The 25,480-nt window shown below is 38.2% G+C and overlaps 1 protein-coding gene across 1 annotated transcript in view; it reads right to left on the bottom strand.

Moving 5' to 3' along the window:
* The window catches only part of clstn2.L (calsyntenin 2 L homeolog), a 441,104-nt gene extending 417,309 nt beyond the window's left edge, over positions 1-23,795 (bottom strand). The window contains exon 1 of the mRNA XM_041563401.1: positions 23,441-23,795. Coding sequence (XP_041419335.1) covers positions 23,441-23,519 — 79 coding nt within the window. The 5' untranslated portion in view covers positions 23,520-23,795. The remainder of the gene's footprint in view (positions 1-23,440) is intronic.
* Between the last annotated feature and the right edge of the window lie 1,685 nt (positions 23,796-25,480).

Raw genomic sequence — 25,480 nt, 5'->3', positions numbered from 1 at the left:
GAAATGGAAATAGAAAGAGGGACAAAAAGATTTGCTGCGCTTTGATTTTTTTGACCACCCCCATTTTTGTGGCCACATCCACTAATTATCATGTTCATTTTACAAAATGTGGCAGGTCATGAAAGTTTGAACACGTGTCTGTGGTTTTTATGTGTTATTACAGTTTTGCTAATAAAGGTGAATTGCCCTTTTAAGCTGCAAGTCCCAGTTTTCCCAAGATACCATCTTATCTTAAATTGTTACAATTTCTTTGCTTATCTTAAATTGTTACAAAATTATCAAAGTGCACCTGGTACATATTCTGGGCTTTCTGACAAAAGCCAATTAAGTTAGAAATGTTGTATCTTGTTTTAGCTGTTCAGTAACAATCCGGGACTGCAGGTTGAGCTGTCAAAATCTGGACTGTCCCCCCAAAAATGGGACAGTTGGGAGGTATGTTACTGTTCTATGTGTCATGTAGATCTCATCCTGTCCTATGAAGGTAGTGCAATGTGTAATAGGGTCACTAAAACAGATGATAACACTTATACCCAGAGAAAATGCCAGTGTCATAAGATTTCATAAAAAACAATATAATAGGCTCAAGGTTTGCTTTGTGCAAGTTACATTATGGAATACAGAGCAGGAACATTTTAATACTTGCACAATTATATTTTCAATGAAATTCCTGAGACACAGCTGAAGAGCTGGGGTTTAATCAGTTTATATAACAAGGGTGCACCAAAGAGACTCTTACAGGAAGAAATAATACCAAGTGCAACCACACCTACGGTTTGTGTTACTTTGAAGTTCACATTTTTTAATTTAAATCCAGTACTTGGCTACCCCCCCTCCCCTTTTAAGTGAGCACTAAGAAACTCGTGTTTAGTGCTCTAGCACTGCAGGGAATAGTAAATTACCCCTTATATTATGCCCTAACATGAAGGTGCAAAATGTAGTATATCTTAAACTTTTTACAAAGTATACATTATTGTAATGTGTAACAACCAGGGTTGGACCAATGCGTCCAGGGCCAACAGGGAGTGGGACTGTCAGGTCCCTCCATATGAACTGAAGGGCCCTTCTCCCAGTACCCAACCTCGCAATGCTCCAAGCCCCTCACCCCATGCTTCTGCAACCGCACCTACTTCCCTCCTAAAGCATGGAGCCCACTGGGTTTTATCCTAGTATCCCACCAGCCCAGTCAGTCACCGGTAAAAAAATCTTTGATATGCCCTATCTGAGGCCCTTCAGCTGCTGTTGATTACACACTTCCCAGCATCCAACCTGAGTGTCATTTGTTAGGAGTCATAGTTCAGAAACTGAGGGCCAATAGTGGACATCCTTGATATCCATTATTTGCTCTTTGGAGTGGAAATGGTCATCAGCATGCAGATGATCCTAACATGGAAGATTAAGTGTGAAAGGGACACAGTAAACCCTGTGCAGTAAAACATTCTAACAGTGTTGCAGTTGTACAAAATACAATTCCTTAGTTGTAAAGGATAATTGCTCTTCCTGGGGGACTTGAGAAATCTATGGTCTTATGCTGTATTTCAGTCCCTAAGTAAAATAGAACTGCTGTTTTTGCCAAGAATAAAGGAGAGATATAATTTCATATAGCACAAGGAGCAGGGGTGTTTATTGAGGGAGCAGAGTGCTGGGGGATCCTACAGGTATAGGAGGTCCAGTGGGCTACTTGATAAACAGTTTAAATATACGTTAATCTTATTTTGAAAGTTTTGGAAGGGCCCTAAAAGGATTATGCTGTAAGTCCAGTATCTTGTAGTTCACTTACTGACAAAAACTACAGTGCAGAATATTCTGGCTGAGAAATGCACAGTTGCAGAGACAGAATATTTACAGTGAATATGGTTTTTCATTACTAAAACCCAGGTTTTACACAGTGAATGCATTTTTACCATTGGAAAGCTTTCCCTTTACAGCTGATGATTGGAGAAATGGACTAAAATGTTTCTCCGTTTCACAACACCAGGGATGTTTCTGCAGAGGAAGATGGCAATAAAGTAATGTACAGAGAGGCCCAATGAAAGCTTTTTCTGAATGTATCCCCCCTCACCTTTTACTTTTCTTTCTCTGTATTTTTAACCTTTAGTATTTTAACACAACTAGGTCAGCAAACCCCTTTGGAAATGGCAGACAGAAGCAGCATGCAAAATCCAAACACCACCACAGTTCCCCTCTTTGCCCTTGTTGTTCATTATCAAGGCCTTGAGTAAATGGGGAACTGTCAGGGTTATTTGCCTTCAGCACTTTTGATCAGAATAACACAACTTGTCACTTTAATTATTTTCTACTTCACTTGGTTCCCCAGTGCAAGCGCTGGTCCAGCTCTTACATTCACAAACCCTGCCTGCGGATAAACTGTCTTGCTGGTAAGCGGATACACAGAAAAGCTTTCTCAGGATTGAGTGCTGGTGTTGGGAGAATGAAGCCTGCTCCCATATTGATCTGTAACAGTTCTATAAAGGTGTGCAATGCTAGCTCTGCTAAGTGGCTTGTTCAGAAGAAGACTCCAGATTGTTAAAGGACAACCAGTTTTTTTTTTTTTTTTTTTATTCTGGCACTTAGTAAGCTAAGATGAGTGTTGTATCCAGAGCTGTTTTTAGCGGAACCAACCAAAGATAAAGGATCCAGTAATACCTTTTGGCCAGTAGTTGCATATACATAGTACAAAAGCAAAGAAATCTTTAGCACCCTGGCAATGAGGATTCATACCATCTACAAGTGCCACAGTAATACAGCTCACAATCCACAGTACAGACATGGGATCTGTTATCCAGAATAAGATTGTTTTGCTTCCAATAAAGATCACTTATATCCTATCTTGGATCAAGTACAAGGTACTGTTTTATTATTACAGAAAGAATTAAAATCTTTTTTCAAAAGTTGATTTGTTTGATTTTTACGGAGTCTAAGGGAGACAGCTATGCCGTAACTTGTATTTTTATGTATTATGGGGTTATGGGTAACAGATCGCATGCCTGTACTATCAGCAGTCCAGCACACAGCATGGCCAGTCTGCCTAACTTCCCCTGTTTTGATGTGCACCAGTCCCAAACAAACCTAGCAACCAGTTTCTGACTAGCCCACCAGCATACACTCTTTCACAGACCTCCCAGAAGCTCCTAAATCTCCTGGTGTCTGTAGCAAGTACACCAAGTTCATTCAAGGATTCTGCTGCAAAGGATGAAAACATATCCTGATCATGGTGGTAGTCATGGAAAAAATCATAACAATAAAGACTGGCGATTGTGTTCTTGTCAAGAGGATGAGACCTGGTGGCAAGTTACTTACCATATCACCCTGAACCTGGTCACTCAAATCTATGAAACCACGGTTACTGCTCAGAGCAATGACCAACATGTTACTATAAACATATCCCACTTCTGGAGACTCAAGGCTTGGTAGAACAGATCAAGAAGATTATGATGATCCAAATTCAAACACGCCTGCTGCAGGACCTTCGACAACTCAAGCACCACCAGTAACAAAGAATTCACAGATTGGGCTAGCTCAACTCTATCCACAAAGAGCAAGTCGAAGACCGCAGACTCACCTCAAAGATATGGTTTTTCAGTAAAGCTTGAGGTTTGATATCAAGATGTCAAGAAAGTGTGCCTCCCGGTACCTTTATCTACATTGTTGTTGTTTGTTTTGTTCTTTTGTAAGATTGAGGGATGTAATGTTTCTTCCATTTCTGTAAAAATGTTAGAGTTAGCGATGAAGGCATCTGTCCCGTTTCACTTCGCCGAAATTTTTTTGCGATACGACGAAAAATTTGCAAAATGCATTGAAGTCAATGGGCATCAAAATAATTTTGACTAGTGATGGGCGAATAAATTCGCCTGTCATGGATTCGAGGTGAATTTCTGCATTTCACCGTCGGTGAATAAATTTGCAAAACTCCCGCGAAAATTTGCCTGCTTCCGAAAATTTTGGACGCTCGTCCTAAAAGTCGCTTGCATCCAAATCTACTCGCGTCAACATTATTTGGACGACCATTGACTTTAACAAAAACAACCTTTCGAAAGCGGGCGTCCATTTAAATGTTTAGATTTTTGCGAATTTTTCGCCGTTTTGCAAATTTTGCGGGAAATTTTCTAATTTTTTGGCGCAACAACTAATTTTTCAACTGCGAATTTTCGCAGTTGGCGAAGTGCGGAAGTCAGCCGAAAATCCATGCCTGCCAAATAAATTAATATTTTAATATGTATTATCTGCTTAGCAACTGGTCGGAGTAATGAGAAGGGTTGTGGACACATTTTGCTACACAGGTTTTCTTAATTTAGATAATAGAGGTTCTCAGTTGGGTAAAGACTATAAGCATGAGGGACTTGGTCCTGACTGTTGACCACCCTGTGGCTCACCTAATGACGGAACAGGGAAAGAAAAATACTAAATACAAAGCCCATTAGGCTCTGACATTTCTAAAAAAAAAAGTGCTACCATTTCCACGTGAAAGTACTCTTAAATTTGCACTTTCATCTGGACATTTAATGCATGGTTATGTGGCAGAAGAAAGGGAGTTCCTATGACAGCTACTTTCACATATCAAATTAGGAGCATTTTATTTCTAAATAGAAGAGTGGCTGTGTGCAACTATTTATTCTTATGATGGCCCACTAAACATTGAATACACAGTGTACGTATAAAAGAACAGAGGTGTCTCACTCACTAGGCTTATAGACATGTAAAGGAATGGGCTAAGAATAACCATAATAATAATAATAAGTTCACTGCATTGCATTTCATTAGAAGCATTTTGGCCATATTGCTTACCGTAGAGCAGGGGAATGCAAGAACACTAGCACAGTTATAGAAGCCAATTCAATCTAGGAATTTACAGTGGTCATATGTAATTTTATTATGTTAGTATACCTTTATATGAAATTTTTAGCTGCTTCTGCTTTGAAGCCTAGCACGTGCCATTCTTTATTAATAAAACATGATGTCAAAGGGGTGGTTCATCTTTACATTAACTTTTAATAGGATATAGAATTGCTAATTCTAAGCAATTTTTCAATTGGCTTTATGTTTTTCTTTTTTATAGTTTTTGTATTACTTGCCTTTGTCTTTTGACTTTTTCCAGCTTTCAAAAAGGGGTCACTGACCCTATTTAATAAAAAGGCTGTGTAAGGCTACAACTGTATTGTTATTGCTATTTTTTATTACTCATCTTTCTATTCAGGCCTCTTCTATTCATATTCCTGTCTCTTATTTCAAATCAATGCATGGTAGCTAGGGTAATTTGGACAGCAAACAGGAGAGATGCTGGGGAAAAAAAGGCTAAATAACTCCACAAACCACAACAAATAAAATATGAAAACCAATTGCAAATTGTCTCAGAATATCACTCTCGACATTGTACCGAAAGCTCATTTAAAGGTAAATAACCCCTTCAAGGCTTTCCCTTAACCCTGTATGGGACAAGTGTTGGTAAAAATATACTGGTAATATACATTATATATAGGTATGGGATCCGTTAAACCCATTATCAAGAAAGCTCAGAATTATGGAAAGGCCATCTCCCATTGAATCCATTTTAATGAAATAATTTTAATTTTTTTTAATGATTTCCTTTTCCTTTGTAATAATTTAACAGTACCTTGTACTTGATCCCAACCAGACTATAATTAATCCTTATTGGGGGCAAACAAGCCTAATAGGTTTAATTAATATTTAAATAATTTTTTAGTAGACTTAAGGTATGGAGATCCAAATTACAGAAAACCATAGGTATCGAGCATACTGGATAATAGGCCCCATACCTGTATTGGTAATATATATATATATATAATCTCACATTTGACTTTTAACAAGATGAGGGAATATTTAACCCTTGAATATCACTGTATGTAGTAAATAAAATAATTAAGTTGTTTTTCAAAACCGAGCATATACTATATGTGCTACAATATCAATGCAAAAAAAAAAATGTATCCAAGATGTCTATTGACACTAGTGGTGCTAGTTTAAAAACAATATGGGGATGTTAATATGTCATTCATCAAAATGGAAGTGTGGCTAGTATTAAAAGAAGATGAAGAGGCTGGTTATGATGCATGTAATTTTGTCAAGGGTTAGTGGTCCCGCTTGACAAGCCATTGGGCTTCTGCCATACCATGTATTGATTTAATGTGCAGCATAATCTACACGTGAACAGATAACCGAAGAGACAAGGGGGCTTAAACCCCCCCCCCCAGATATATCATTTTGACCTTGGGTAACAGAGAAAAGTCTAATTTAAAGTATTATTATATTGTTTTTAGGTTAATTTTTCAATTTCATATACACATTTGAAAGAAATAATCAGAATAGGAATGTGAATGGAGGATGTCTGGTAATGCATCTCCCCAGCCTGGAATGCACTGGAACATTGATGACTGTTCTCAGACACCCTCTAGTGGACACAAGGAGCAGAACTTCTGTTGAAAGCAGAGTCACGAATGCTGAAAGCAGTAAAAGGTAGGGAAATGCTCAAGATAGATAGACATAAAGCGATAGTTAAAAGTAATGTTCTTGCTACTTTCTCATATTGTTTCAGTATAATGCAGTATAATAAGGGACTGCAATAAAATGTATTGTAGTTTTTGTTTATGACTCTCGTAGGTTAAACCGTTCCAGCCAAGATTAAATTGGGATGGTTTTAATAAGGTCTTCCTGTTTTTAATAAGAAACCTGGTGAGTGCTGGTTGAACCTTCTTTGAACATAAATCCTTGTGTATTCCTTTTACATGTAAAATCAGTGCCTCGGACATACACAGATTAGCTCGGTTGGACACTCGGATTATCCTTATATGCCCAAAGCAATTTTTTATGCACATGCAGGGGAAGAAAAGGGGCAGCAGCATTATAATGGAGAGCAGGCCAAGGTACAGTAACATTAGCTGCCTTTCTGAGCCATTTATACGATTAAAAGTGCAAGTGCCATCGATAACTCAGCTGGGGAAACATTTATGTGTCCCATTCCCTTCTGCTATCAATTGCAATAAAATGCCATTTACACTGGGAATATTGTAACATTTACACTTTGTTTCACTCGCATACTCTAGCAAATTACTCAAATGGAAGGAAAAGTGGAAACACTCAAAACCCGCGCAGACGAACACTAATGTCTTATGATAACGTAGATTTAAAAGCCACATCAAGGCCATTCATATAAAGTCACTTTGTTCTTTAGGCTTTATTCTTTCAGTGTCACCTTAGATAAATGACTCCAAGCAGCTCAGTGGTTTTATTAGCTTTCCATTGCAACCTGTGCACACTGTAAGAGAGAGAGAGGGGAGATGTATCATGCGTGTGTGTGTATATATATATATATATATATATATACATACACACACACACACTCACACACAGGTATACATTTACACAAAGTGCGTGACCTTATCCTGCTGCTGTCCACTCCAAATATATACATCATCCATCTCTGACCCAGCCTCTCCTGCAGCATGGTTTTGTACAAGTGCTATGCATGCCAATAGGTTGCATTTTTTTAGATAACATGGGCTCCAGTAACCAGTGAAAAATATGAAAAAGAAAGACATTGTTGTTTGCAGACTGTAACAGTGCTCAGGCAATGCACCCAACAGGGCGTGGTATTTTCTGTTCCCCAAAACTGTGCCCACCCCCAATATTAATAGACAGATGTATTGCAAAACCCTGTACCCTATGTTAGTTATGACAATGCCTGGTGAAAAACTACCAGTTAACAGTTGGGTAAACGGTTATAAAATATTATAATTTGAGAAAGGCCTTGGGGAGGCTGAAACGTCAGTCCTGATATTTATTTTTCTCTATAAGACCTATGAGTGCGGATCTATCTACAGTTGTTGGAGATATTTTGTTGTTTCTGCACCCAGGCGAATTAATTCTTTTTTCGAGAGTGCTGGCAAATTATATATATATATATATATATATATATATATATATATATATATATATATATATATATATATATATATATATATATATATATATATATACACAAACGAAAAGATGGACAGTACTCACTGTTAATGCTTGAATTCTGTATTAAAAGATAAAAACTTCACATCACCATATATGTGCACATATCAATCGGCAACTTTTCGAGCCATCTAGGCCCTTTCTCAAGCTATGTGTAACAATGGTATAAAGGTATAGTCCGTATCCATAATGGAATTTAAAGTCCAGAGAAGGAAGTGACAGATGTCTACCACATATTATACTACAGTGGAGGTAGAGGGGATTTTGCAAAAGGTTATGGGGTGGAAGCCCTGCAGGATGTGTGAAAAATACATTATATGTCACTTCCTTCTCTGGACTTTAAATTCCATTATGGATATGGACTATACCATTATACCATTGCTACACATGGCTTGAGAAAGGGCCTAGATGGCTCGAAACGTCGCCGATTGATATGTGCACATATATGGTGAGGTGAAGTTTTTATCTTTTAATACAGAATTCAAGCATTAACAGTGAGTGCTGTCCATCTTTTCGTTTGTACATAATATGGGAGACTAACCGGAGTACCCCGAAGGACGAGCACCACATACATATTCACTTAAGCGTGAGTGCTGTTACTAACAGAGAGAGAGAGAGAAAGAGAGTTTCAGTCCTCATTAGGAAAAAGGTCCTAATGGGGACAGAAACATTGGACTTTGATATGATGTAAATAAAGAGGTGAAGATTTTTACATGGGTGTGCCGGTTTTTGAAATTCGTGGATATACATAAATTACAACTGTGCACCCTGGTCGCATACGGAAGAAATGTTTGCCTTGGAGTGCGGATACTCAGTAGACTGATTTTATATATATATATATATATAAAAGCCAATTTCAGACTGCCAAGAACCTATACAGGTTTATATTTGGTATGCTCTTGAACTATATATAAATATTTCGAATATCTGATACACTTACTACTTTACATGGCATTCTGAGTATGTGGACAGAAGCAGTGTATGGACAGGGATTTAGAGCTGGCAGTTAAATGTAAACTGTTGGTATAAAGCAACTTGTGCGGAATATTATTTCCTACAAGGAAGAGTTCTGCTGCAAAGCACAAAATATTACAAAATGAATCATCTATAGTAGCCTTCCTTAAGAGTTTAAGGGATGTATTTATGACATGATCCTATATCAAAGGACACTTAACATTATTTTATTGACCCGGCTTTATGGTCACCCATTAGAGTTTAGCACTACTGCAGTAGAATCACACTAAAAATTAATTTTGCCTTAAAAACAGAGATATTGCTGAAAAGCAAAGTATTTTTTTAGAAATACAGTTGCATCTGACTGTCACAAGAAACCAGCAGAACTTGGCATGGAAACTGCTTCGCCCCAAACTGGGCACAGTCTCACTGTCAATTTGAGTGCGATCACATGATGCAGCAGGACCCCCACTGTATTTCCACTTATAATTAGCTGTAGATGGCAATTGATTTAGTCTGATGTATGAATGCTAAAAATCACTACCCTATAAAAGGTAATGGAAATTAGTATTCCTAGTGATTCCAGGGGACTGGGCCAACGAGACACCGGTAAAAAACCTGAAGGTATCTGTTCCTTTTAGGTCCTGATGACCCACACCCGCTTCCCAAACTTCCCTACTGGCCTCTATCATGTCAAGAAGGAAAAACAAAGGTATGGGTTGGGCTGGTGGAGGGGGGGTTGTGGCTCGGATGGCCGCTGGGGAGGAGGGTTGTGGCTGGAGGCCCAGGAGGAAGTGTGGAGGCCCGGGAGGAAGTGTGGGGGCCCTTGTGACTGCAACACTAGTGGGCCCCAGACCCCCAGTCTGACAATGAGGGGCAGATCTTTCAAGGGTCGAATTGGGGAGTTATTCAAATTCATTTCGAGTTTTTAAAAAAATCAAATTTGATATTTGAGATTTATCATACTCTGGCCCTTTAACTCAATTCTCAAATTCGCCACCTAAAACCTGCTGAATTGCTGTATAAGTCAATGGGAGACATCCAGGGATCAATTTGGAGTTGTTAGCAGCCTTCCTGATATTTGAGTTTTTTTCAGAGATAAAACTTGAATCAAGCTTTTTAAATTCGAATTTGAATCGAGTTTTCAGAACGATTTAATCCATCCGAGTTTGAAAAATGTAATTCTTTAATAAATTTTGATTGGTCGAATTTCAAATTTATGGGAGTGTTTAAAAACTCATATGTATTCGAAATTCAACCTTTGATAAATGTGCCTTCCAGTGTTTCTGTCCCTAGAAATGACCCAACACATATCCAGCCTAACACTTTTTGCAGTGCCACCAAGTATAACAATGGATAAAGACCTGTAATATTTTAACAGAGTATTAAGTATTCAGATAGTAGATGGATCAAGCTTAAAAACCCATTGGAACTGGCAATGTAATTACATGACAAAGTCTTCACCAGGTCTAGTAACCAATCAGAGGGTACTCAATAGCCTCATTTCTAGGCCCAAAATTGTAAAAAGCAGAAAAAAAAGAAGCCAAGCCAAGGTCAGGGGAGCGGATCCTAAAGGAGGTTTTAACTGTACGCATGTAACTTGATGACTGACGAGCGTGTAGGTGCTTATGTAATGAAATCATTTACATTCATCTCTACACATGCCGCATCAGCAGGGTCTAGTCATGTCTACCATTCAGTTCCAGCACACTCCATCTGTGCACAGCCTTAAATAATACTTAATATTGTTATTATAAGCAAAGTGGTTATCTGAACATAGAATAAACAGTAGGAGTTGGAACAGGAGGAAGCATTTCAAGGTCAAATCAAACTCAAGGATGTATATTGTAGTTTAAATATACTTCATCCCACTTTACGAGCATCATACAATGTGCTGAATAAAGTTGACATAATATTTTCTGACTTTTCAGTAGAAATGTCATCTGAAGTATACAGATACATCAAGGCTAGTACATTATATAGTACTTAGAAGGATTAAGATTAAGGGAAAGGTCAACCAAACTGATAGGTCAGGGCTGATTGTAAAAAAAAAAAAGATTCTGTGCGGTTTTGCTCAAAGACAGATGGTTAAAGGACGTGAATGCACAGAAATTGCTATGAAATTAATCAGAACTGTGTTTTTAGCATAGTTCACTGTGCTCAGTCATTCTTATAAGGTTTTAGTCTTGACTTGAAACAGAGTCAAAAATGGCCATCTGGCCTCAAATTAGATAGACAGCTGATAGAGATTTAGCTAAATACTACTGACTCCATGGATCATGTCATCTGTATAGTAATGAATGAGGTAAACAATGTGAGAGCTGAATCATGTATGCCTTTACTATCATTGAAACAACTGTCTCCAAGTGTGTGTCCCTCATTGTCACACACCATACAACAACAGTGCATGTTCTTCATTCCTCGTGTCCCGATGATGACAAAGGTGCCTTGGATGTTTTTCTTGCTGTTACCATGCTACAACGTGTACAATACATGCATGTCTGCAAAGCTCCATGCCAACATCAGAAAAACAAGAGCAAGGCACAAAGCATTCACCACAACAGTCCCGATGCACCAGCCCTTCCCGAGGGAACTCATTATTATTACAGTGTTCCCATCTTTTCCATTCTACCAGCTCAGATAATTTGTTTACTCAGAAGATGGACTTGCCATATGTTTGATCCGCTTAAATACTTGGCTTTCATTAAAAACAAAGTGCTGCTTATCTGTGGCCTCCAAGTCCCTTCTAAGTGGCAAAACACATGCCAGATTTCTTGTTATTCAAGGGCTGGCTAAATCATTTAACTCTGGCATTCATTAGGATGCTCTGCAAGAGCCATTAGGGTTTCAGCAGTTATATTCCACCTCCCTCCATATCTGAAGAAGCTGTTTAGAGATGCTAAGATCTAATATATATATATATATATATATATATATATATATATATATATATATATATATATATATATATATATATATATATTAGTATATATATATATATATATATATATAGATATATAGATATACACATACACACACACACACACACATATATATATATATATACTGTATATATATATATATATATGTGCTGCCTTTTTCTTGTTTGGACTTGTATATTTATATGGGAAAGATACGGGACTTCCCGTATTGAAAATTATAGAAAATTTATTGCAAGAGTCTAACGTTTCGGCCTCTGTAATTTCTATAATTTTCATAAGTCCTGTGAGTGCGGATCTTATTTGTGCAGGTAGAGATTGAAACTGTTGATACTGCACCCAGGCGTTTGAAACTATGTATCGAGAGTGCTGGCTTCATGGAGGACTATATATATATATATATATATATATATATATATATATATATATATATATATATATATATATATATATATATTTATAGTGGTTTCTAGATTTTTAAATACGGGATGATACAATCTTTTGTAAGGAATACTAAGCATTAAACTATAAACAGTATCTTGTTATTCAGTAGAGCACAAAATAAACAGGGGCTTTAAAGCATCATCCTATTTGCAGTCAACTTGAGCATTTCTAAAGTAAGAACAGAATATTCCCTAGGGAGAGAGTGAAATGTACAGACACATAGCTGCTTTGTAAACATTTAGCAAGGAGAATCATCTAAAGGATTCTATCCACTGCCCACTTACAATACCCAGCACACTCTTCTAAAGCAAAAAATAAAGTGCACGAAATGGAACAGCGCCCCTTCTTCATGACATTTCTATCTCACGTTCCCTGTCTTCCCTTCAGTACATATTCTGTCTCTTTTACAAAAATGTAAAGTAACAAAAAAAGACATAAAAATCATGAATTTCCTTTAAATGTTATGAGGCCCCCCATATACTGTAAGTGAATTAGCACAGAGGTGAACATTATATCTTTTGCACTGTGTCTATGATGCCGTTAACCTATGAAGGTCATTAACCTATCACTGCAGATTTGTGCAGTTGCTTTAACAAATATATAGACATTGAAGCTTGGAAGTGAATGGGCTGCTAGCAGTTATTAGTTTCACCATGTATCAGATAAAACTGATGTTTTCTTTTGGGTTAAAGGGTATTGATCATAAAGGGTGAAAGAGAAAAAAGAAAGCTGCATAGGTTTACAGTAATTCAATTAATTAATTAGCTCATCTTTAGCTCTTGGTAATCAACTCTATTTTTCCAGCAAGTGCTACTCAGTGCCCTATTGATATTAGTAGTGGAAGTGGTGGGAGATCACTGGAGTAGAGAAGCATATTTGGTTGGGACCTTAACCTGTAAGTCACCTGCGGATATGTACATCAACCCTATGGCAGAAGTATACTTGCATGCAGGATACGCTAAAGGGGAAGTTCACCTTTAAATTAACTTTAATTTGGTCCTATCTGGACCTTTCCTAAGCAGTCTTCATTATTTATTTTGTATTTTTTATTAGAATTCTTATTCTGCCCATTGGAACTTAAAAAGCTGTCTGGTTGTTAGAGTCTCTAGCTAGTAAAAAAAATAAATACATTTATTGTGAGAGTTAGGTTTGACGGCAATGACACTTAAGTTGCTTTGTCACCTGCATTAGTGTGGGTGATGAAACAACTGAAAACTGAAATGCTGCGTCATTGCCGACAGTGTACGTTGGCCCAAGTAAATAATTCAAAAATCGTTTTCACGCTTAAATTGCCTCTGAGGGTGTTTTTTTTCATGCATATATTCATTTTCAACAATTTACACCATTCTGGACAACCAGCTTGTCCTTCTCCTTATTGTTATTCTAATGTATTATTGCTTCCATTTTGACTTTTAAACTACTTGTCTGGTTGCTAGGCTGGTGAAACTCAACCAATTCCAAACCTGAGAGATGCAGATCAAAACATGGATATATTTTGAAAAAAACTCAAATAGTCAAAAATGCAAATAGTCATAGATAACTGCCGTCTACATGATATTTAGGGGCTGATTGACTAAAGCTCTAATTTATCTATATTTTTTTGTGAAACCAAGTCGACTTCCACAAATTAAACTCATTTATAAATAATTTTTCTTGAAAAGATCTGAGCCATTAAACGTTGCGAAAAAAAAAATCAAGCATCAATTTGTATTGTGTGATTAACTCCGAAAACTCAATTTTATTGCAAAAACTCAACTTTTTCAGATTTTTGGACGAAAACCCCAAATTTTTTAGATTATCCAGAGCAAACCACCATTTCAAGAAACAACTTCAATGTTCAATGACATCTGCCATGGATTTCTACATGACCTCGACAGGTTTGAGATGGAGTATTTTCAAACTTTTATCAGCTTTGGGGTATGATAAGTTTTAGGGTTTTTTTCCATGAAAAATTCAAGTTTTATCCCAACAAACCTTGACCAGAAATAAATCGAGGTTTAACGGGCCCCTTAAAAGTTCATTTTAAGGTGGTCTACTTCTTTAACTGAGCTCTTCCATTGACTTTAATTTCATATAGGTGTACAAGACAATACCTTGTTAGCAACTCATAATCTCTTATATGGGTATATATGGGTAAATAGAAATCGCATACACTTTGCTGAAACGAGCATAGAGCTATCCAACAGCAGACTTTATTTCATATTTCTAGCTGCAAAAAAATGATTATATAAAGTTCCAGCATTCAAATAAACATTTATTTGCTAGCAATTTATTTTCAGTCCATTGCCACACATACACCAGTTCCTAGCCTAGAAATTTGACAGCAATGCATGTGAATGTATTTTTGGACGTGGTGCATTGCTTTGAGCAGCACTTGCCAAACAGTACGTTAAGCATAGGAGGCCATGACCCTGTCTCTAATTAACTAGCTCCCAGCCGTGACATGTGAACCACTTACTGGCTGGGGAATGCGGCTGATGGTGTTAAGGAGCAAAGTCAAGCAGAAGATTTCTCACAATGAAAAATCGGAATGTTGAAATAAGCAGGCTCTTAAGTGAAGATGAAACATGACCCAGGGGTTTTAGCCACAGTAATTAAAATCCTCTTTTTTTTTTAGTTTTCAACGCAATAGTGGGTAACACCACTGCAGAGAATTAGTGTCCATAATAGCCCTTAATGTAAATATTTTTTTAAGGCACCAAAATCAGCACAGATTATAATTGTAACTACAGTATGTTCCTCTAGACTGGATCAGGTCAGTTAGATTTATTTGATTCTTAATATGGGAACATTTAGCCTCAAACCTTCAAGAAATGTGCAGGTTTGACCTTGAACCATTCTAATTTCCACCAAAGATAGAGGTCAGGCAACCATACAATCAGGGCAAAGCTAAAAAAAAAATAAAGCTATTTCAGCAGCACAGGGCCCTTGCGTGGGGACTAGAGTACAAATCACATATTGCAGTGCTAAATATTCAGCTACAAGTTTTAAGCTACAAGATATAGGCCACAAGATGAGCCATCTATGCGTATAATTACTGGTGTGTATTTATGAAGCACCAACATATATGCACCATCAACTTATAAAGTGTGTATTTCTGACATTAAATGCACCATTTATAACAAATTGATAGTAGACAGTAGGTAAAACTCTGAGTAAGAAACATGATTTGCACCTGCCACAGTAAATACACGGGACAGTGGTGACAAACATATGCCAATAGTAGTACCACTTTGGCATCTAAAGCACTGACGACGCAAGTGGGACAACCCAATTAAGACACTTTAGAGAGGTCGTTATAAAGAAGAAGAGAAAATGAAAGAATGCGTTTGGTGTAACTAAATACTCATGACAGTACTTGCAAGGGAGATTTGTCAGATAGGTGGGAACCACAGGCAAATGAAACTAGTGAGAAAGCAGGAGGACTGGCACTGGGAGCAAGCATGAGAGAGAAGATGATGGAAGTTATACATGATAGTGAGGTCACTAGAGGAGAAGCAGGAGAGAAGGAGACTGAATGGTTTTCTGGTTGTTGCAGCTGAACATCTCAAAAGTCACAGTTTGCCCCCTGTAAACTTAGATAAAGCCTTCCTGCACTGCCAGGGTCTGACCTCAGTGGCCACCTACTGTAGGTAAACCCTTAACACCTTCTCCAGGTCTGTGTTTGAAAGGAGTTCCTATAATGAGGTTGCATTAAGCCAATCAGCCTGACGAAACTGAATAGGAATGTGTTCTTCAAGTAGGACAATATGATTCAATGATAGTGCAGGAAAAGTGCATCAAATGCATTTGTTATTCAGACAGATGTAGCCAGAAGCCAAACACAGATGTGCCTAAGTCTTGTGTTAAATGAGGTACTGATACAGTCAGCATTATATCCCTTTATTTTTCACTTTGAAACTCAGACAGATGTGTCAGAAGCGGATGCTTTCAACAAGCCGTGTTGGTCACTGGCACTGACCTGTCTAATTCCTGAGTGAAGAGAGAGGGAATGAAGCAATCATGACATAATCCAAGATAAAACCCAATAAAGAAAAGCAATTAATTGGCTGTTAAACATGTCTGACCTCATCCCCATTGCTAAACTAGAACCTTGTAATAAAACATTTTTTAATTGCATGTCATTACATAAACTGCAATATTTTCAAATAAAACACAGAGGCCCCCAAACACTAAAAAATGCTGCTAGACCATCTTCTCAGTTGCAACTGAACCAGAGTTCGATTATTTGAATATTCCACCAATGTGCTGTCCAAACATAATTTATGATCCTAATATGCATAGGAAGAAAAAAAATATCATAGGCATTTATGCCTGCCTCTACCTGTCCCAAAGTAGCCAAACATTATAGCTAAAATAATGATAATTTCTATATCCTCATTTTCCTTATGAACAGACACATATTTTTCATATGTAATGCCAGCACTCATGCGACTGCTCGCAACTGGATGCAAGAGGATGATGGCTTAATTTTTTTTTAGATTGACTTAATATTTTGCAACAATTTCCATAAACCGAGGTTTAGAAAATAGCAAAATGACTACAGGTACAGGATACGTTATCCGGAAACCCATTATCCAGAAAGTTCCGAATTACTGAAAGGTTGTCTCCCATAGACTCCATTTTATTCAAATAATATAAATTTTTAAATCCTTCAAATCGAACTATTCGAAGGATTTTAATCCATCGATCGAACGATTTTCCTTCGATCAAAAAAAGCTATGGGGACCTTCCCCATAGGCTAACATTGGTGCTCGGTAGGTTTTAGGTGGCGAAGTAGGGGGTCAAAGTTTTTTATAAAGAGACAGTACTTCGACTATCGAATGGTCGAATAGTCGAACGATTTTTAGTTCGAATCGTTCGATTCGAAGTCGTAGTCGAAGGTCGAAGTAGCCAATTTGATGGTCGAAGTAGCCAAAAAAAAAACGAAACGAAATCGAAGTATTTTTTATTCTACTCCTTCCTATTCTAATCCTTCACTTGAGCTAAGTAAATGTGCCCTCAAATATCTGAGTTTTTCTGGATAAGGGATCTTTCCGTAATTTGGATCTCCATACATTAATTCTACATAAATTAATGTAAACATGAAATAAACCCAATAGGATTGTTTTGCCTCTAATAAGGATTAATTATATCTTAATTTGGATCAAATACAAGGTACTGACTGTTTCATTAATACAGAGAAAAAGAAAATCACTTTTAAAAATGTGAGTTATTTGAATATAATGGCGTCTATGGGAGATGGCCTTCCCGTAACTCGATGCTTTCTGCATAATGGGTTTCCAGATACCGTACCCTATACCTGTAACAGGGATTTATCCCTGGCAAATCCCTAGAGTTTCATGCCACACCTTTGCTTTTGACTTTTGTAACTGGGACCTAATCACTCACCGTAGATACAGGATTTCAATGGACGAACGTCCACTTTCCTTTAAATGTAAAACTCTGCAGTCAAATGTGATACAATGCTGACGAGTTATTTACAAAGAGCAGAAATGTCACCTGCACATGCACAGGGAATAGGGATGTAGCGAACCGCCGAGTATGTGTTCGCGAACGCCGTTCGCGAACACCGGCAAAAAATGCGAACAGTTCGCGAACTGTTCGCGAACTTCGAACATCCGAAAATCGTTCGATTCGAACGATCGTAGGATTTTTAATCGTTCGATCGAACGATTTTCGTTCGAATCGAACGAAAATCGTTCGATTTTAGCGGTCGAATGGTCGAACGATTTTGACGCGAACGCCTATTGGCGAACGTCGCGCGACGTTCGCGAACTTGCGGCGGACGCGAACAGCCGATGTTCGCGCGAACAAGTTCGCCGCAGAACAGTTCGCTACATCCCTAACAGGGAATGCAGGCGTCATGTAGGACTCACTGAAGCATTCAAGTGAACAGGTGTGCTATATATACACAGGAAATCTTCAAACTGACACATAATTACAACACATAAGACGTTATATGATGTTTAACAAAAAACTATGGATTTTCAGTAGTTTTGTCTTAAATGTATGGTATCTACCGATATATAGCTCTGTTACCTTACAGAAAGCTATGAATTACTATGAATTACAGGCCATCTATGTAATAATTAGTGATGGGCGAACAAATTCATCTGGCGCAAATTCCATGTTTTGCCGCCGCCGAATTCAGGAAACTCCCACGAAAATTCGCCAGCGGCAAAAAATTCTCTTGTGTCAAAATCGCTGTGCATCAACACTATTCGGACGTCCATTAACTTTAAAGTCGGGGTCAAAATTTGCGTTGGCGTCAATTTACGAGTTTCACAATTTTTATACCATTTCGCAAATTTTTCCGCGAAACGTGAAAAATTCGCACATCACCATTAATAAAAAAAATGAGTAGCATGTACTTGATCCTAACTAAGATATACTTAATCCTTATTGGAAGCAAAACCAGCCTTCAGACCTAAAGTATGAAATCCAAATTATGGGAAAATCCATTTCTAGAAATCCCAGGCCCTAATGGATAACAGGTCCCATACCTGTACATATTCATTTATTCATGAATCTCCTCCATAAGCCAGCTTGTATTTATATCAACCTGAAGAAAGTGGGAAAAAGCTGACAATGTGCGAGTGCATCACCATATTCCCACCTATTTACCAAACTCATCAAAAGTGTCAGAGTTACTTTATCTGCCCCAAGCGTACCTTGGATGTCTCATTAAACACGTGCAAGGCTGAGAATGTGCGTCTTCACTTCATTGTGTAAATGAAGCTACAAAACCAATTTTTATAGATTCCGGCTAGGTACGGCAAGGCTGATGGATTCTGTTTATATTGAGAAACCGGCGATACATAGAACGCAATTAACACATTTATAGGACCAGCAGCCTTGATTTAATCGGAAAATCAACTTGTCATGAACCTCCCTTGCTATTTAAAAATTAAATGCTCTTTGTACTTCTTAGTCTGCATCAAATCCACCCTTTGTACCCCACACTTGAATGTTTTTAATAGCAACAATTAAACCTGTTGTGCCAATTCCTTAAATTATAAACCAGAAGCTGCTTGCAAGAGAGTTTCTAAGAAGGAGATGTCATTACATCAATCTGAAATCCCTATTACTATTCCTATATACCAGCTTACTACCATCCCATGATTCCGAAGGTTGGTGGTGGGGTAACTTCAAAAGTTAAAACAGAATTCCATTCATTTATGACTATTCTTCTCCACTTCTCCACTTCTCAGTGGGGTTGACCCTACACCACTCTTAGGGTCCATATATATGTGGCAGATACATGTGTAGACATTTATTAGAGATGCAGGTTTTCAGCACAGCAGAGCAAAATGAATAAATGCGGTTCTATTTGGCTGCTTTGCATTTAATTTTTTGGAAGTCAGCATCCTAAATTTTTAGTACTGAATTCACAAAAAAGCACCAACTTAAATTTAAAAAAAAAAGGCATATATAAATGCGTATGGTATAAGACGTTCCATCTGTATTAACTATATAATTAATCATTCACTTTGGTCCTTAACTTGGCGAAGCTTATAATCTAATTTTTATTAGGAGACAGTTAATCTGCCTGTATATTTTAGCCTCTGAGATGAAAGCCACATAAACACAGACATAACATCAATGAATATAGTGCCCTTGTCTGAATCAAGCACAAGACCAGTGTGCCACAAGCTTGCACTTCTAACCACTGTGCCGCCAAGCTGATTGCTAACTGTACTGACTCTTGGGTTATACATTAGCAAGTATCATGTAGTAACCATCCAGGAGTATTTGGGAAACTATGTGACAATGTAACTATTCACATACAGCAATTGAGTCAGTGTGTCTAAAGCAGTGATCCCTTGCCACTGACTTATGAGTAACATTTTGCAAATGACCCAGTATGTGTTGATCCCAGTGCCTCAAAGCAAGGGCTTATTTCTGAATTCCTGGACCATGTGAACTACCAAAAGGAGCTTTCTGCCAGTCCACATTGTACTACCAAATAGCCAATCACAGCCCTTATTTGGCACTCCGTTAAGTTTTTTTTTTCATGCTTGTGTTGCTCCCCAAATCTCTATACATTAAATGTGGCTAACTGGTAAAAAAAGGTTGGGGATCACTGGTCTAAACCATTAGAAAGGATAAATGTTGAAGATAAATAGTGATGGGCGAATTTGCCCCGTTTCACTTTGCCGTTTTTGACGCCGGCGTCCGTTTTTCTTTTGGATGCCAGCGACAATTTTTTTTGTCAGCAAATTTTCGCGCCCGTTTCGCAAATTTATTTGCTGGCGGCGAATCGTGCAAATTCGCGCCTGGAGAATAAATTCGCCCATCACTAAAGATACATTGTTAAAAAGTTTTCAGAACAGGGCCACCCAAACAGATTAACTTACATTTTTAACTGTCATTTCTACATGTTTCAATAAAAAGGTCCTCCCCATTTCTCTGAGGATATAAAGGGTACTCAATTGACCCTAATCTCCGTGATTGGCTCGATCTGTTGGATGAATTACCCACTCACACAAACTAGAAGAACCAATAAGAACAAACTTTTAGACTACCTCTGTTGAGTAACAGGTGATCGGTCTTGAGTGGTCTTTCAGCAGTCACAGGGTTAAAGTAACAAGCAGTCAAATGTGTTGGGAGTCATTGTTATCTTTTAACAGACCTTCAATCTCCAAATATAAAATATGGTGAATAGCTGTAGGAATGTTCTGATACAAGCAATGTGGCTTCTATCCGAACGCCACATTTCCACTGCACATGTAGGGTTAATAAGTTCTTCTAATTTCGTATCAGGTGCTGGTAAAATCTTAAATATAAACCAGACAGTGTTCAGCCATCAACAACACTGCTGAATGGAAACTGGACACACAAGTTATGAATTGCTTACCTTTACATGTTATTTCCAATAATGCACTGTAGTGTTCTAATATGGCTTTCTATATACATTAGCAAGTGTAAATTCTACTTTTATCATGTAACAAACACAAATAACAGTAACTGACTTGGAAATGATGCTGAACAAGCAGTACCAGGGGTACAGGCACAATAGAAACAAATGGGCTTGGTTAACTCTTGCTCTCCCGTGTTGTAGAAGGCATAAATAAAGCCACTGTGCAGGAACTCATATAAGAATAACCAAGTGTACAGCTATTGCTATGATTCCCAAAAAATGGAAACTGACGACTCCCCCATTAGAAATTGAATGGTGTAATCTAGTAGAAGATACTAGGAAATTAGAAGAAGTCACGAGTATCTTTCATAATTCCATCCCTCAGTACAATTTGATTTGGAAACCGTGGATTGACTTTTGGAAATGAATAAATTGAGTGCATTGTCCCTACTAGTTATCTCTAGGAACCCTGACTAATCTCTTGGATATTCTATCTATAATAGATTTGGAAAAGCAAATTGTGTCTCACGAGTTATGTAGAAATGACTCATTGTCTTCCTTTGTAAACTTAAACATGTTTCTGTTTTGAATCAAACTCTGTACCCCCCCCTTTTTTTTCCATTCTGTACCCCCTCCCCCTTTCTTTTAAAATCAATAAAAAATAAGATTTGAAAAAAAGAAATGAAGTGTAAGAGCCATTAAGCAGATCCCAAGAGTAGTCTAAAGTCTTGCATAGACACACACAGACGCGCCAGATTTAAATTTAGAACCTGCGGCTTATTCACAAAGATGGGGCACAAAATAAATCCGGAGTAAGGAAAATAATGAAGTAAAACTGCCATAAAAAGAATTCACAAAAACCTTACTCCAGTTTGTGAATAAGAAGGCTCTTTTGTATCTCTGTGTTGGTGTGACAATTTAGTTCTATTTGTTGTACCATTTATGAATTGCACAAACTTGCTACCGGAAGAACCCATGACAATTCTTAGTTATTTTTCGGGCATTAAATTACTCCCTTTTAATTGCCTTCATAACTTCAAATTGTGAAAGACGGAGTTAAAGTGCCAGAAACAGTTACTTTTTCAAATTTTAAAAAAAAACTATTAACCCTTTTATGGTGTAGAGTGCTGTTGTAAAATCTGAAATTGGAGACATTGGTGAATTCCTGCAGACGATTCTACTCCAATTTCAGACTAACGCTGCTTTTGTGAATCCCCCAAACGACACTTATTTCGCTACTATAGAAGAGAATATGGTGCTGTGCTTATTTTTCTGCAGCAATTTTTACAAGAGCTCATTCATTGTCTGACTTTGTATCTCCTTTAACAGCCCAGCACTGAGCAATACTAACAGCCACGGGGGGATATTTTATAAGAGTATACTGGATACCAGTGACAGATAAAGCAATCAAATGCCATTTAGGGGCAGTGTTTATACTCTAAGCTAAAGAGTAGTGGGTCACTGTACAATTAATGTCCTGTAGAAAACTACAAGCATATGCTTTATTATTCTGTTTATGACCCTTATGAATAATCACGGCTGATTGGTAGGCATCATGCCCCCTGAAGAAAACATGCATTTAAAGGATAGCAACACTATATACAACCCATTATGGAACTTGGGGGATACAAATAATACAAACGCGCTGTACATGTTTAGGAAAATCATTGGAATTTTGGTTGTCTCTAAGTTTAATTGTTACACCATTTCTTACAATCCCACTCTTAAATAATAGTCTGGAAAGAGTTAAGCAGCCTTCAGTGACCCCAGCAGTGTTTAATTGCAGATCTAGCAGCACCTGGAGGGAATGGAAGGGAAGGCATTGGAGGCTGATCCCCAGAACCTGGCTGAGCACAGGGAGCATCACTAATGTTTGGTAGAGAGGAAGGGGCGACAGTAGCCTGCTGAGCTGACAGTTAGCAGGGTGGGTGCCAAGCAGGTGCCAGCAGCTGGAATCAAATCTAAGTCAGGTCACAGAGAAGCAGGGTTAGTGCCAATCAGAAAGAAGAGGTGTCAAACTCATGCCCGTCTAGCTGTTGAGTAATTAAACTCCCAGCATCCTCAGCCAGCTCAACAAAGATGTCTATCAGGAGAGAATGTATTTGGCAGAATAGTTTGACATGCCTGCGTTATTAAAGGTCTGGAATGACCAACCAGTCCCCAAAGTGCTTTGCTATGCAGCCTGCCATCCAGTGGAGCTCCAGGGGGCATGAAGAAGTGACAAGCAAACTCCCAGAGCCCCAGTGCTGCCATAACGATGATCTCTTACCTTTAGTAGCGAGGCCACTGCAGCCAACACCCAGGATACAAGCTGCAACTGTCACCCAGTAAATTGCCATCCCTGTCATTGTTAGGGAGAGGAGTGAAGCTGCCCTTCTGTACGTGCTCCAGGGGAGAGGTTGAGACAGGGAACCTGCTACTTAAATCACAAGCTTGGGAAGCGCCCGTGTCCTCTTGATTCTGCTATATTATCCCTGTGTAGGGAGTGACAGGAGCGGTCCCCCTTGCTCAGGCTGCAAGTGATGCCCAGTAGCTGCTCTCAGCTCTATCCCTGCTGCTGCTGCTGATGATGATCATTCTTACTCCTCTTTTGTCTGCTCCAGCTGAAAGGCTCTCTACTGCCATCTAGCGAGTCATTCTGCTATAACTGCCAGCCGTACAGCCAGGAGCCAATATAAAACACACACTATTAGGCTCTTATATTAACCCTTTGCAGGGCCCCAGAGAGGCGATTTGCACCACTTACTCAATGAGTCTGACAGCAAAGACTTAGAACTGACTAAAGCAAAGGCAGTTTACTATATATATACATATTGATCTTCTGCTGTGTAGTGATTGAAATGACCATGTCTTATTGCCTGAAAAAGCAGCTTTAACTTATTCTAATCTGTTCTGTGTGCTGGTGACATAGCTTTGGTGCAAAGGGAACTTTGTCTTTTGCCAGTTCTACAATAGGACACAGGGTACAGTATCAGTCAATTAATTCTATCACTCAGCAATGTGACAAGAAGAGTTTCCCAGTCATACAGGGTTTAAAGGAGAGCTAATGCATAACAATGCTAGAAAAGACATGTTACAACATGTAACCAGTACAAGTCCATGTAACCGTTTAAAGGAGAAGGAAAGTCGTTTCACACTTGGGGGTTCCAAATGTTAGGCACCCCCAAGTAAATGTAGTTACTTAGTCACCTGAAACCCTGGGCTGGTGCTCATATCAGCAGAAAACTGCACCGGCCCGTGGTTATACCAGCGAGTACCAGGGAGCGATTCTCTTCCGGCTAATTAGTTATTTAGCTTTTTATTCAGTTTTGCAGTTTCAGCCATTTGGTTGCTAGGGTTTAAATCACCCTAGCAACCATCCATTGATTTGAATAAGAGACTGGAATATGAATAGGACAGGCCTGAATAGAATGACGCGTAATAAAAAGTAGCAATAACAATACATTTGTAGCTTTGCAGAGCAATTGCTGTTTTAGATTGACCCCTAATTGAAAGTTGAAAACATTCAGAAGGCATATGATTGAAAAAACTATAAAAAAATATATTTTAAATATAAATATTGATGACCAGTTGAAAAGGTGCTTAGAATAAGCCATTCTATAACATATTGAAAGTTAACTGAAAGGTGAACCACCCCTTTAGCATTAAAAATATGTTTCTGTTAAGATGCTCCCAGCAGTTCCCCAACTTCTTTTCTTCTGCTTTACAGCACATCCTCTGGTCTGCTCTCACTTACTTGAATTTAAGGACTGACTCACAGTCTTGATACTGTTTTCCCTAAACTTACAGTGAATATTGTGCTTCAGAATCTCACTCTTTATGGGAGACACTTCAGGGTACCTAAAGGGGGTCACCAAATAGAATATCTGTACTTGACAGATATTTTTTTCCTGTCTTGTCTGTACTGAGCCAGCATTCATTTAGATTTCTCTCCTAAATAATATGAATCTCATGCAGAAGCCCTGCAGTGTTGCCGCAGACAAATAATGGCGCTCGACCCAGGAGCTTTTATTTCATAAGGCCCTAAAGGATGGCTGATTGTGTGTCACAGTCTGCAAAGCTGCTGGATAATAAGAAGTAAAGGGTATTAGTTATTGTCTGTTAGAATGCGCCAGTCTCTCTGCGTCTGTTTTAATAAAATATAAATGAGCAATAATCACACACACTAAAGTGTTTAATGCCCTTAAGTAATATGAGCATATTTAACAACACGGCTCGCTGTAAAACAATGTGTAGTGAAATGCAAAAGCTTAAACAATGATGACAAATACCTGGAATTTAGCATCACGGCCTATAACGGCTGTTGCAA

Source organism: Xenopus laevis, chromosome 5L (genome assembly GCF_017654675.1).
Source record: "Xenopus laevis strain J_2021 chromosome 5L, Xenopus_laevis_v10.1, whole genome shotgun sequence".
NCBI lineage: Eukaryota > Metazoa > Chordata > Amphibia > Anura > Pipidae > Xenopus > Xenopus laevis.
The sequence above is the reverse complement of the archived record's forward strand: the minus strand, read 5'-3'. Positions and strand labels throughout refer to the sequence as shown.